The sequence below is a fragment of the Eretmochelys imbricata genome, chromosome 8 (assembly GCF_965152235.1).
Source record: "Eretmochelys imbricata isolate rEreImb1 chromosome 8, rEreImb1.hap1, whole genome shotgun sequence".
NCBI classification, from domain to species: domain Eukaryota; kingdom Metazoa; phylum Chordata; order Testudines; family Cheloniidae; genus Eretmochelys; species Eretmochelys imbricata.
Window position 1 is genome coordinate 54,816,359 of NC_135579.1, and position 12,660 is coordinate 54,829,018.

Genomic DNA, 12,660 nt, shown 5'->3' on the forward strand with positions numbered 1-12,660 from the left:
GCAATGAGATTTCATGCCTGTCTCGCACAGACTGTGGGTGCAGGGATTTCCACCCCTCCTCTATACACCAGGTTGTGAAAGGCAAACCTCCAGTGCTACAGCCTGGCTTAATTGAAAACTTAATGAGTTGCTAAATTGGGATGTTTCTTAAACATTTTCTTAGCAACTGAATGTATTTTTTCTCACACACCCCACCTGAGGAGTCACAGACACGATCTCACGAATTAAAAACACGCTGAGTGCCTAATGTCTGCGTAACCTCTGTGCTATACATGCCTGAGCTAAGTTAGAAACCATCTCTGCTCTTCATTAGAGTCTGTGTATCTGGGATTGACACTAGCGGTAATAAGAAACAATAGCACTCGGAGTCTGTGCATACAGACACGCTTCTGCACGTATGGCCAGATGCTCCCAGCTGTGTCGGACACACACGCTCACCAAAGCCAGGCAGACACTCACTCAGTCATGACCATCCATCCAATCCTTTTGATAGCTTCCATATCATGTGATGCAACTTGGTGTGTCTCCATGTGGCCATCAATATTAGTCAACTCTATCTGGGCCTCATCCAATGGAAAGAATCCCACTGAAGTCAATGGGATTTGGATCAGGCCCAGATATGCCCTATTTGTTACTCCTTTTCTCAATCTTCTTGATCTTCCTCCCTTGCAATTCCTCCTGGTACTTGTCCCTCTCTCCTTGTTCTTCCCCTTCCCTCCTCTCCTCCACAGCATGTTTACTCATTCCCTTTCTTTTCAGCAGCCTCCTCTCACTTTCTCTCTCTCTCCTTGTGTGAGGAACGTGCCCTTCCTCTGACCTACAAAGACTGCTGAGTTTCTTATATAGGCACGCGCACTCACAGTAACAATGAGCCATTATTAAAACATGCTCTTTCCATGCAAATTATAATGGCACAAATTTTTCTGGTGCATAATTAAGGTAATTAGTGGAAGCTTGCTTTAATTACACACTGCGTGCTTAGCCGATAAGGATGTCTGTCATCAGCCGCAGTCAGCAGGGCTGACTGGAGCTTTGCTTTCACCTCCTCCCTTGATGGGGATGTTTGATGCACATCACTAGCTACCACTCGCCGGCTCTGAGATGAGCCCTTTGAAAATCCTCTCCAAGCTCAGTCTGAACTGACCTTCCCCTGAGCTGGTGGATGTGACTCGAACCGGATTCCTACAGGCGTTGCCCCATAAAACGAGCGTTGTGTCTTTCAAAGTCTCCCTGTATAACCCTACCAGTAATACCCAAGGTGTTACTCACCTGATCCAGTCAGAGGACTGGACGGCCAGTTGGCACATGGTCAGACGGTGTCGGCTGGAGACCAGGCCCTGAAAGAGAATAGTAGCTAAGAGAGGATGCAGGGAGAATCAGTGAAGCTTTGTCCAATGTCAAGTCTTCCCTCAAGCTTGGACCTGATTCAATTCTGAGGTTTCCCCACCAAAACCTAGTTCCAGCTCTCTTGAATGCATCACAGGGACACAGATCCACTAAATGGAGTGTGAACCCAATAGCACCCTCGCAGATGGGCCATCACCACTGTTATTCATCTGTATAGAGCAGAGTATCTATGTCTTGCCCAGATTCAGAGGGCAGAACCAAGCAGCCTACATGACATCATAAGAGTTTTGCTTCTCTCTGAATCCCGTCTGGTCTGGGGGCTAATGATAGGAACAGCATTTTCTCCAGTCTTTTTGGTTAGGAGGACTCATATATTTCTGCAGCTCAAATATAGAGATTTCCCCGTCTTTGGATTTCGTTCTCCAAAGGATGCTTTTAACAGCTCCTGTCCCAGTATTGCCAAGCCCAAGCATATGAAAATCATGAGCCAGGCCCCCAAACTTATGAGATTGGCTTTAAAAACATGAGATTAAAAAAAACATTATTTGCTTTCTGGTGTTTGTGCCTTTAGGGGTCACATTTTCCAGCTTTCCTCTGTAACCACAAGGGCTAGAAACTTGGGGGGGGCGGAGTTAAATGAAAGCTGAGATTTTCGTGTAATCACAGGACTCCAAGAGCTGCAGCTTTAAGAAAAAAATAGACTTAGGGTAAAATCACAAGAGCTGGTAACACTGCTGTCCCTACATCAGGTTCATCAGAACTATTAATGGGTACTATCTGACTCGCACAATCTATCCCAGCCCTCTGCTCAGCTTCCCCACAGCTTTCCCTCTGGCATCAGCTGAGCTGTAAGATTTCACTCTCTCTCAGACTCCGTTTTGGAACCAGCATTACCTGGTTCCCCAGGGTGTTCATTGAACTAGAAACCCTCAGACCTAACTCTTCCTGTCGTTCACGCACACTCCCAGCTTCCTGCAGATTACTTTGGCAATATCACACAGGAGAGAGCAAGAACTTGATCAACCAACCTGCTTCCCATAGGAATCATGTACAGGTGAGACAATTCCACCAATTACTATGAACCTTCCAGTCTTGTGCAGATAATCCCGGGCTCTTTCTAATGAAGAAAACAAACAAAAAAAGGAGGAGGAAGGGGATCACGATGTAAATTCCACTCAGTAAAGCCAAAAGTTAATTAGCATTTTGAGTCAGATTTGAAAAACTGGTCTCAATTTTCACATGCAGTTTGTGCAAATCCCTGAATTTTCTCCTGCACATAATTGTGCAAGCAAAATTTACTGTGCAAAAGTGGTGGCGGGATTGAGGCCCCTTGGAAACTGTCCCTTTGCCTTTAGGATAAAGATGAAGCTATTAAATGCAAAGTCAGGGCTAAATTCTCTGCTGGTGTAATTGAGTGGCATGCCATTGAAGTCCAGCCATGCCCATTAACACCAGCACAGATGCTGGCTCTGAATATTTCAGTAATGTTAAGGATCTGATTAAAATACACAAAACCCAAGTGCATTTGTAATACAATGGCAAAGAACGTATTAATCTCCCTCTAGTGACTGGTACACTCCAGGATAACCATGTACTACTACCACCAGCTAATGAAAATAATCCCTTAGCTCAAGTAACAGAGGTGTGACCTGCAGTGCTAAACATCATGAGTAGATTTCAAATCCAGCTGATGACCCAGCCCTGTGTGTATGAGGGGAGGGGAGATTGTTGTATATTCAGAATGTAAGGCTACCAATGCCCTCTTTAGCTTAATTTGTCATGCCAGTGTGGCAGAGCTCAAATGGCATTGAGGAAGACCCCAGATAAAGGATGTAATTGGTTTTAATTGGATGCAGGTTAATAGTGAACATAGCCATTACCACCCGAAAGATGTTTGGTGGCCTATGTGAAATAAGCTAGTGCGCTCTGCCCCATTCTTAGTGGACACAGGTGTCTACATCACAGAAACCACCATTACAGTTGGCAATCTCGGCAGAGAGCCCAGGGAAGGAATGGGGTCTGGTGACTGACTTCCTGTCTGACCCCTAGAAGTGGTCATTGGTGAGAGGATGAGGGGAAAGGTGCTTTGCCATGGGCACTGCTGTAGGGCCTGGTCTGTGATTAAATCTAGCCCCTCAGTCTTCAGAGATGTCAGTCCAGCGCTGACTTCATTTAACAATCACAGTAATTAAAACAAGAAAATGCGTGCAATGGAGTGACCTGTCTCGCAACAACATTGTGGGTGGAGTGCAGCTAAATCTTTGGGGCAGATTGAAAATGGGCCCCATACATTTCTGTCATGACTGTTTGCATTTATTCTCTTTGGCGCTGTCTGTGCGGGTGCATTAATGGGGCTGGTGAAACTGTTTTAAAACACAATTTAAAAACAGCTCCTGCTGACACAGCTTGTCTGGCTAGCAGAGGCAGTTTTACAAACTACGTTTTGCATGTATGTGAAAGGCAGTGTGGTCTAGTGGGTAAGACACTGGCTGGGGGCTCAGCAGACCTAGTCTCTCTTTCTGGCTCTGCCACTGACTTGCTGTGTGACCCGGGGCAAATCACTTCACCTCTCTGTGCCTCAGTTTCCCCTCCCATCCTTTGGCTTGTCTATCTCACTGTAAGCTCTTTAGGGTAGAGACTGTCTCTTACTATGTGTCTGTACCCTGTCCAACACAGTGGGGCCCTGGTATTATGGGGGCATCTAGGTACTGCTGTGATATAACTAACAATATGTGATACTCGGTCTAAATTACATCAGCAGGAATTATGTTTTAGAACAATTCTATTAGCACATCTGGAATTACAGAGGAGACTCAAAAACTTTGGGTTTTTGAAGAAGGATATTAAAACTATGCATAGGCTCCATTCAAGGTGTCATCACACTCCCTACACAGTAGCACATGAGTGACTAGGGCAGGCAGTATAGAGCACAGATAGTTTGCATAGTAGATAAACACTTGTGCATCATGTATGCCCCATCTACAGTACTGGAACACAGCATGCTGCCCTACTTCTACTTTGCCCTATGTACATTGCTAAGGGAGACGATCTTGTGGTCAAACCATTGTTGCCAATTTGCATTTCCATTTTAGCGTGGTTTTGATCGAACTCTTCTGCAGTCCCTGCTGCAGCTCTGGAGGAATCTTCCCCACACCCATTAATTCCAAGAGCCAAAGCTTAACATCTGGATTTAAAAACAGACATATATCTGTAACAGAAATAGTCTGAAAATAAAACAGAAGGGAGAATAAAGACACCAGCTGGTCAGCACTGATGCTTGAAATATGGTTCTGCTCTGAGAAATGTCTATGCAAAAATTACATAGATCTTCCCCTTGTGCGTGTGCAGAATTATGGGTGCTCACTTTAGTGGCCAGTTAGGTCCCCGTCCTGCGTTTGGATCCATATAGATGAACCCCTGTGCCTGTACATGGCTCCAGGTGGGGTACATGTTCTCCCGCACAGACCCGATGGCAGGACTGGGGTTCACTTGCCCTGGAGCAGCAAACTCTGGTTTGGTGAGGGGCAAGTCACAGTTACAGTGGTGCAGCACGGCAGTACTAGGGCTTTGCATGGGAGCAGCTGCATTGGGGTAACCATAGCAGTGGCTCAGACCTGCAGTGTGGAGAAGCCCTTTGTTTGTATGATGGGTTTAGTCCTTAGCACTCCAGAGCCAACACACCTCTAGAGAACGGGCGGGACCAGTCTCTGTCTCATGCGTCCACATGGAATTGTTAACTAAGTGCCATGTTCTGCCCTCAGAGCCCATTGCTCGCCCTCAGAATGCCTATAATTACAATGGAACTTGCTGCATCTGTGTGCACTTGCCCGATATGTGAAAGCCTCAAATCCCTGCTCTGCCTACATCAGAGCAGACTTCGTCCCAGGCCAGCGCCCTGCCCACCAGGCCGTAAAGTGCCAGATACATGTCAGCCTCAGCAGCGCAGTGCTGCAGGATGCTATGCTGTAAGAGTACCAGAGCTGCTGGCATATGTTGTGTAACGAGATCATCTTTGTGCGCAGTTGTCTGCCAGCCTCTCCAGAAACAAGGAAATTAACTTTTTTATCCCCCGAGTGGAGTTCAGTGTCCACTGTGCTGTGAACTGACAGAGCGAGAGAACTGAACATGAAGGGAAACTGAGCTAAGAGAACTTCAGAGGGACTGAGCTGGACCAACACAGGCAAGAAATTCAGTGCAGAGACTGTTTAGCCCTCATGGGTTAGAGGGGCTTTTAGCATAGCTGATGCTGGCCCTTTCCCATTACATGCGGACAGTGGAAGGGTGGGGGGGTCTACAATGGAACAGGGGAGACTGTTGGAAAATGTCAGGACCATACACTATTCATAGCCCATCCCCAGGAGGAAAGGACGGTCCAGCGGTTAGGGTGATAGCCTAGGACTTGGTAAACCTGCAGTTAAGTTCCTGCTCTGCCACAGACTTCCTGTGTGACCTTGGGTGAGTCAATTAGTCCATCCGTGCCTCAGAGCCCCACCTGTGAGCCATGGATCGTAGCACTTCCCAGTTGTTGTGACAAGACTGCAGGTCTGTCTGTGCTGCAACTGGAGGTGTGGCTGCAGCTGGGGCAGGAGCACGCATGCTAGTGTAACTCTAGCTAAACAGAGCAGCGCAGATGCGCCAGCCAAGCCTGCAGCATGGGAGAGCAATGCCGGTATGGACACAGGGTTCCGGGTGGGCTTGTACCATTGACACCGGGGTCTGCGCTCCCACATCTTCACTGCTATTTTTAGCCAATCCAGCTAGATCCAAGCTAGCATGTGTGAGGCTGCCTGGGCTCCAATCGCACCTCTGAGTGCAATGCAGACGTACCGCCTATGAGGTGCTGAAATATTAATGGGGGGCAATGTAAGTTCCTAAGTGCGCAAAACCTCAGTGCCCTGGGTAGACCAGGCCTAAGAGAGAGAGAGAAATTAAGGGTGGAGTGTTAGTACTAGTCTCTTTGTCATTCTGAGTGTTGTCTGGTTGTTAATCAGATCCCTCTCATTGTCAGGGTATTACAGTGTATTTAGCAATTTTGAACCATTTGCTTTCAAGATGCCCCTGCCTGGACATTGCAACCGCTTGTGAAAATCTGTTACATAGCACCATGTCCCGTGTTCTTTCTCTGCAGTACTAGGAAAACTGGCCTTGTGGTTAACAGTAGAAGTGGGAGTCAGATCTGGTTCTGTTCCCAGCTCTGCCATGGACTTGTTGTGGGACTGTGGGTAAGTCACTTAATCATTCTGTGCCTTGATTTCCCTGTCGAGGGGGTGGGGGGGGTAATAATACTTACAAGCTCAAAGGGCTGCTGTGAGGCTCAGTTCATTAACTTGTCAGCCTGCAGAGGTTTCACTTTATTCTTCTACAGCATTTTCTAAGACCTGAATAGCCCCGTGCCTGAGTTTGCGCACAAGATGAGATTTCTTTATTCCTGTACAATGGTTTTGGGGGGGGAGAGTGTGTGCTGCGTGCGTGTGCGTGTGAGTGCGTGCACGAGCACAAACCAGTTCAGTGTGAAAATACTGCAAGCACCACTCCCTTCAATTCCCTGCATGTGACTCCTTTTGGGAACCGAAGCTGCACTCTCAGGCAGGTTGAGTTGCATGTTTTCTGTAAGCGTGTGGTCCCTGCTCTCATTCAGCAGACCAGAGAGGTCAAATCAAACCCAGGAGCCCGCACATTAGGCTGGTTAATTCTCCAGGATGAAAACAAACCATTTTCTTGAGTTCCTTCGCTTTCCATTTGTCTGCTGTCTCCGGCTGCTGCTGCTTAAACAAAACTCTCTCTCTCTCTCTGTCTGTTCATGGTGTTGTTGATCTGGTTTGACGTTCATTGTATCTGGCTTAGGAGTTCCTAGCAACTGGGGAATGGGTTTGTGGCTCTCAATTTCCCAAATGTCACTTCTGACTACTTTTTGAAGGAGGGGAAGCACCAGAGACTTCCATCACTGCCAAGGCACTGGGACACTTTATTATTATTGTTAGAGAATTTGCTTCCAGCTCGCTCATTCCTGCTTGTCTCTGGAGACCTGCATCCTCTCCACTTGAAAAGTTCCTCGGGTGCCATCCCTGCAGGGACTTCACCCACTGCAGCAGAAAGATTTACCAACATATGGATGCTAACGGGAAGAAGAAGAAAAAAACGAACGCGCACAGAGAGGAGAAAAAACGGTGGAGCAGTTTTCCATCCAAGGTGCATTAGGTTTTTGAGGATGATCATTTTAAAACTCAACAGCATCTAACAAAGTTTGCAAGGAGTTGAGATAACGTATTGGAAGATCTGCTGGGCTTGATATTGTGGCGTAGAGCATTGGAAGTTAAGGAGGCATCAGTGCTTTTTTTAAAACCTTCAATTCCCAATGATTGATTACATCCGTTAAAATGCGCTTTCACCTGAAATTCTGCATTGGAGGCTTCTGCCCAGGAGCTCATGTTTTGAAACAAAATTTCTATGAATCACTTGAGTTGTGTGTGTATTTTAATGACAGAGGGACCAGGAGCTAAGTAGTTTAAGTTTTCTGAGCTCCTTGAATTGCTAAATAGCTTTGACTTTAAAACAGAAATTAAACTGATCAAGTGATGCATTGTTAAACCCATCCTTTGCTCTCAAGAGCCTGGATCATGTATCGCTTCCAGATCAGTCCTGTGGAATAGCCATAGTGGATGAGATTGCTTTGGAGTTGCTCTGACTTTTGAATAATAATTTATCTGCACCAGCGCCCTCTTGTAGAGAGTCCCACAGAGGTTCATGCTTTCAGCTTTGTCATGCAGTGTGTATATGAATGCACTCAGAGAACCAATCCAGCAGCATGGCCCAAGGTGTCATCAGCAAAGTGGGGATACTTGAGACTGTGTCATAGTCTCTCCCGATCAAGGCTTCGTCTCTGCGCTGCCTGCCTGGCTGGGGATGTGAGACGGCTGGATGAGGCTCGGCTCCAGATGGCAATACGGGATTGCTTGTTGGAAGGAGGAAGAAGCTGAAGTGTTGCTCGTGTGGTGGTTACTCCCATGTCAGTACAGAGAGTTCCCAGTTGATGTTATATTGTTGCTTGTGAGCTGAATGTGGAAGCCAGTGTCTTGGTAATAGTCGAAAGTGGCTGCTTGCATCCTCAAAATATTCTGCAGTTGTGACCTCCTCTCCCCAAGTCGTGGCCCCAGTCACAGTGAGAGGTGTCTGATAAGCACTGAGGGGATGTGCGACAGTCACCTTAGAGCGCAGTGGTACACTAAGCATGCAAGGCACACCCAACCAGATGGGCGTTGTCCAGCTAGCAGCCTGCGGGCTGGACGATTCCATCTGGCCCCCATGGAGAACACAAAATGGCATCCTCTGCATGGTATAACCGTGCAGGCCCCAGATGTGTAAGGTCATGCCACATGGAGGACACCACTTAGGAGAAAAAAATGGTGTCCTCCACACTGCACGACTTCGCAGGCCCTGCCTATGTGAGGCCACACCGCATGGAGGATGCCATTCTGGATTGCCTAAGAATCCCCTGTTCATAGGAAGACCGGAATAGCCCTGCCAGATCAGACTTGTGGCCCATCCAGACCTGTATCCTGTCTCTGTGAAAGGGGCGAGTACAGCTGCTTCTGAGGGAAGTGCAAGAAACCCCCAACTAGGCAATTATGGAATAATGGCAGGGGAACTTTCTTCCTAACCTTTCCTCCTAACCTAACCTGATGGCTAATACCCTGGCACAGGAGGGGGGCAGGGGTTCAGGATGATTTTTTTAATCCCATCTAAGGTCACGGTGGATGCGGCTATTACACAGATGTGTCTAAAACTTTCTTTTTTTAGGGCCTTAAACTGGAGGGAAGAAAAACCCTGCCTTCCTCTCCAGCCCCTCGAGGAACCTGCCCTGCTCCTGCCATTCGAATAGGAGTAATAACCCTGGGACCTTCCCATTGGTGGTGACATCCCCATTGGGCGCCAACAAGAGTGTTCGCTACAAATAGGATTCTCCATTAAAATCAGGGGACCATATTCATCTTTGGTGGTGTATCTCCCTTGACTGCAATGGAGATACACCAGAGATGCATTAGGCCCAGCTTCTCGTGCTTTGGTGGTAACGGTTTGTCCACAGACCTGCAATATGCCATGTGCTCTGGTCACTGTTGCTTTGTGCATGGCGGGGCTGATGGGAGCTGGCAGGCTAGCGAGTGTGTGGGGAGCAGCGCTGTTACCCAGGGGCTCCAGTGGAGTTGGTTTTGCTGCTTGTTTGGGTCATGATGCTTTGCAATAGAAACAACAGTTCCTTTCATGGAGACTGGGCGCTGCTCGCCAGGCCTAGGTGCTCTGAGGAAAATCCCCTTCCCCTTCCTCGTGGGCAGGCACACGTCCCATCCAGTTGGTTCTGGCGGCTGCGCTCTCCGCTCCCCGGCTCAATGTGGTTCTTTCTCTCCTGGTTTCCCTGGGTCAAAATCACCTTTGGCCTCTCCATCTCACTCCCCCGGCGACAAGGCTGGTGTGGGGGAGTGGGGAACGGCGGGGCCTCTCCCTGCTAGTAGGGCAGGGGAAGCTGGTGAGCTGAGAAGGTGGGGGAGAAGTCAGGCTAGGGAGTCAGGAGAAGGGGGAGAGGCAGAGAATGCCAAGGGGAATAATAAAGTGAGTATCTATTGGCTTCAGCACAATAGCCGTGCTGGAGAAAACAGTTCCCTGGACTGTACATATCACCTGAAGCCAATTTTCCCTTTCCTTGGGGCAGTATTGTACTGCTGTTGCTCCTGGCCCCTAGATCCTCAGCTGGTGTAAACTGGCTTAGCTCCATTGACTTCAATGGAATGGATTTGCTCCAGCAGTAGATCTGTGGAACGGAAGCTCTACTGATTGCTGTTCATTCCCTTTAGAGTATGTGGTCTAGTGGACAGGGCACTGGACTGCAACTTAGGAGACCTGAGTTCTGTTCCTGACTCTGCTCCTGAGCTGCTGTCACCTTGGGCAAGTCACTTCATCGCTTGGTGCCTCTGTTTCCCCTCCCACCCTTTGCCTGCCTGATCTCTTTAGACTGTGGCTTTTTGGGGCAGGGCCTGTGCCTCAGTGCTACTGCAGTAGAAATATAAAATAACGTGACACATTCCCAGCAAGAGCGACTCGCGCACACAAATGGCTTTCAATTCCATTGCCCACCAAGGCCTTGCTTACATAACAGAAGGGCTGCCAAGGAGCCCTTCCAGAGCTCTGAAACATTGCTCTATCTTTAATTCAGACTGGTTGTCTGCCCCCACTCCCCACCCCCAAAAGCTGCTCAGGTTCAGGCAGGGTTGTCAGCCTTCGACCTTAATTTCTTGGCTTTGTCTCATCATCTTATGTCAAAATCTTTATGTGCTTGGGACTTTGTCTTTAATATTGTGTGGCGCTGACTGTCCCGTGAATGTAACCAGGACTAGCTATGCAGGACGGGTGCATGATGAACATCTGCAATGCACTTACCCTCCGACCTCTCTTTGGCTACACAGCCTCATTTCCACATGCAGTGTGCACAGATCCACCAAATCTGACAGTAACTGTGAGGGGTCGCTTACAGGGAGCAGCGAGAGCGGACGGTACATATTTGTCACCGCTAGATCATGACGGTGTAGTGAAACAGGCCTCTGGCCTGCATGGGGGACAGAGCGACCCCCTGCTTGAGCAAAGGACAACAGCTTTTTGACTTGTGTTCGTAAAGACTGGCCCCGATCCTGACTAGTCCAAAGTATTTTACTTGGGGGGAAAAAGATCATGTGCATAAAGTCCAAGCTGATTCACACCCCTCTTTTTCCAAGGGAGGTGTGTGGGCTTGGGTGGGGTGTAGAATTTGGCCCTCAGGCTTTTAAAAACCCTGCGATCCCTCCCCGCGCTTTTTAGAAGTTGCACAACTGTCAGGGATGGTCCAGGGTTGCTTGGCCCTGCCTCAGTGCCGGGGGCTGGACTTGCAGACTTCTCACAGTCCCTTGCAGCTCTGCATTTCTACAATTCTGTCACAGAGATCGGTTTAGCAGTAGCCACGCCAGCTTTCTGCGGCAGGTCAGGTATTCAGACTCCCCCACAGTAGGCTCCTCATGCCAAGCTCTCACTCTCTCTGGGCAAGATGGGCATTCCTCTGACGTTGTGCGAGAAGGGTCAGCCCTCTGTGCAGGCATTGTTGTAGGGATTCACACTCACACTCTGAGTGCAGTAGAAGTCCTGGCCCCCTGCACTCGTCCAGTCTCTGGGCATGCGGTGGGATTCGCCACCATCGTTCGAGTGCCAGTCGAGACAAGCAGACAAGCAGGATTCACACACCCAGGCTTCCAAATGCAGCAGGTCCAGTCAAGCGCTTTGAGATGCTTTTTTCTAAAGAGGGACATTTGGAAGCTGTGTCTGATATGGCTGTATTAGCAAAGCAGTTCACTCTGTCCCTGTTCACTCCAGCCCTCAGACAATCGCCAGGTCACAGCCCTCGTGCTCTGGGACAAAGCCCTGGCAGTTCAGAGGACACATTAATCTCTACAGCCTGTCATCTGACTGGAGAGGAGGGGCAGAGCCCCCCAGGACAAGAGAATTAAAACATCTCCTGTACTTTGAAACGCAGCTGAGCCAGGCCGATCTCTGGCAGACAGCGAGCATCCTTTCCGGGGGAGGAAATCCTGCGTGGGAGGAATTGATAGAGCAGAAAGGGGGCTGCCAGGGTCAGACTGAACCATCGGGGGCAAGGAGAGTGATGGCACAGGAGCGTGACCAGAACAACTGCTGCTAAGAGATAAAATCCCAGCCTCCAGGAAAGCAGCCAGCTACTCTCTCTGCTGGCGGGGATGGGTTATTAATGAGATCAGATCATTTCTTCTCTTCATCCACTGCACTTCTCCCTCCCCAGGACTGGGCACTTGTGCTGTGTAACATACCACAGGCAGGCTCCTGACAGGCTCCCAGACCTCGCACAAATACTCCCCACTCATTGGATTGCTTCCACTTGGTTCTAACTGGCTCTTTTTATGCAGTGAGATAGGGCCAAGAAAGGGAGATGTAGCGAGGGGTTTTCTTTCCTTCTGTTGCCCCAAATGACCTGAACTTTTTTTTCCCCCTCAGCATTAAATGAGCTGCCTCGGGGCAGAGAAATGGGGCCAAATCCTCAGCTGGTGTAAATTAGGGTGTCCCTCTTGGAGGATCTGGCTCATGGCCTCCTTTGCATTATTGTCCCTGGCACCAGTGCAGAGCAGCAGTTCTGTTCTCCAGGCACAGATGGGAGCGCCCCTATCCATGTGAGACAGAGAGGAGAAATGCCTGCAGTTCTTGCTGGAGAACAGGACTTAATGAGCAAATTGCCTCCCCTCCCTCTTTATTTCCTTTCCCTCAGCT

At 48.8% G+C, this 12,660-nt stretch overlaps 1 protein-coding gene across 1 annotated transcript in view; it reads right to left on the minus strand.

Annotated features, from left to right (window-relative positions):
• Nucleotides 1-12,660, minus strand: part of NMNAT2 (nicotinamide nucleotide adenylyltransferase 2) — a 73,744-nt gene that overhangs the window by 20,173 nt on the left and 40,911 nt on the right. The window contains exons 2-3 of the mRNA XM_077824957.1: nucleotides 2,376-2,464; nucleotides 1,270-1,337 (exon numbers count right to left, since the gene is read on the minus strand). Of these exons, the coding sequence (XP_077681083.1) occupies nucleotides 1,270-1,337; nucleotides 2,376-2,464 (157 nt within the window). The remainder of the gene's footprint in view (nucleotides 1-1,269; nucleotides 1,338-2,375; nucleotides 2,465-12,660) is intronic.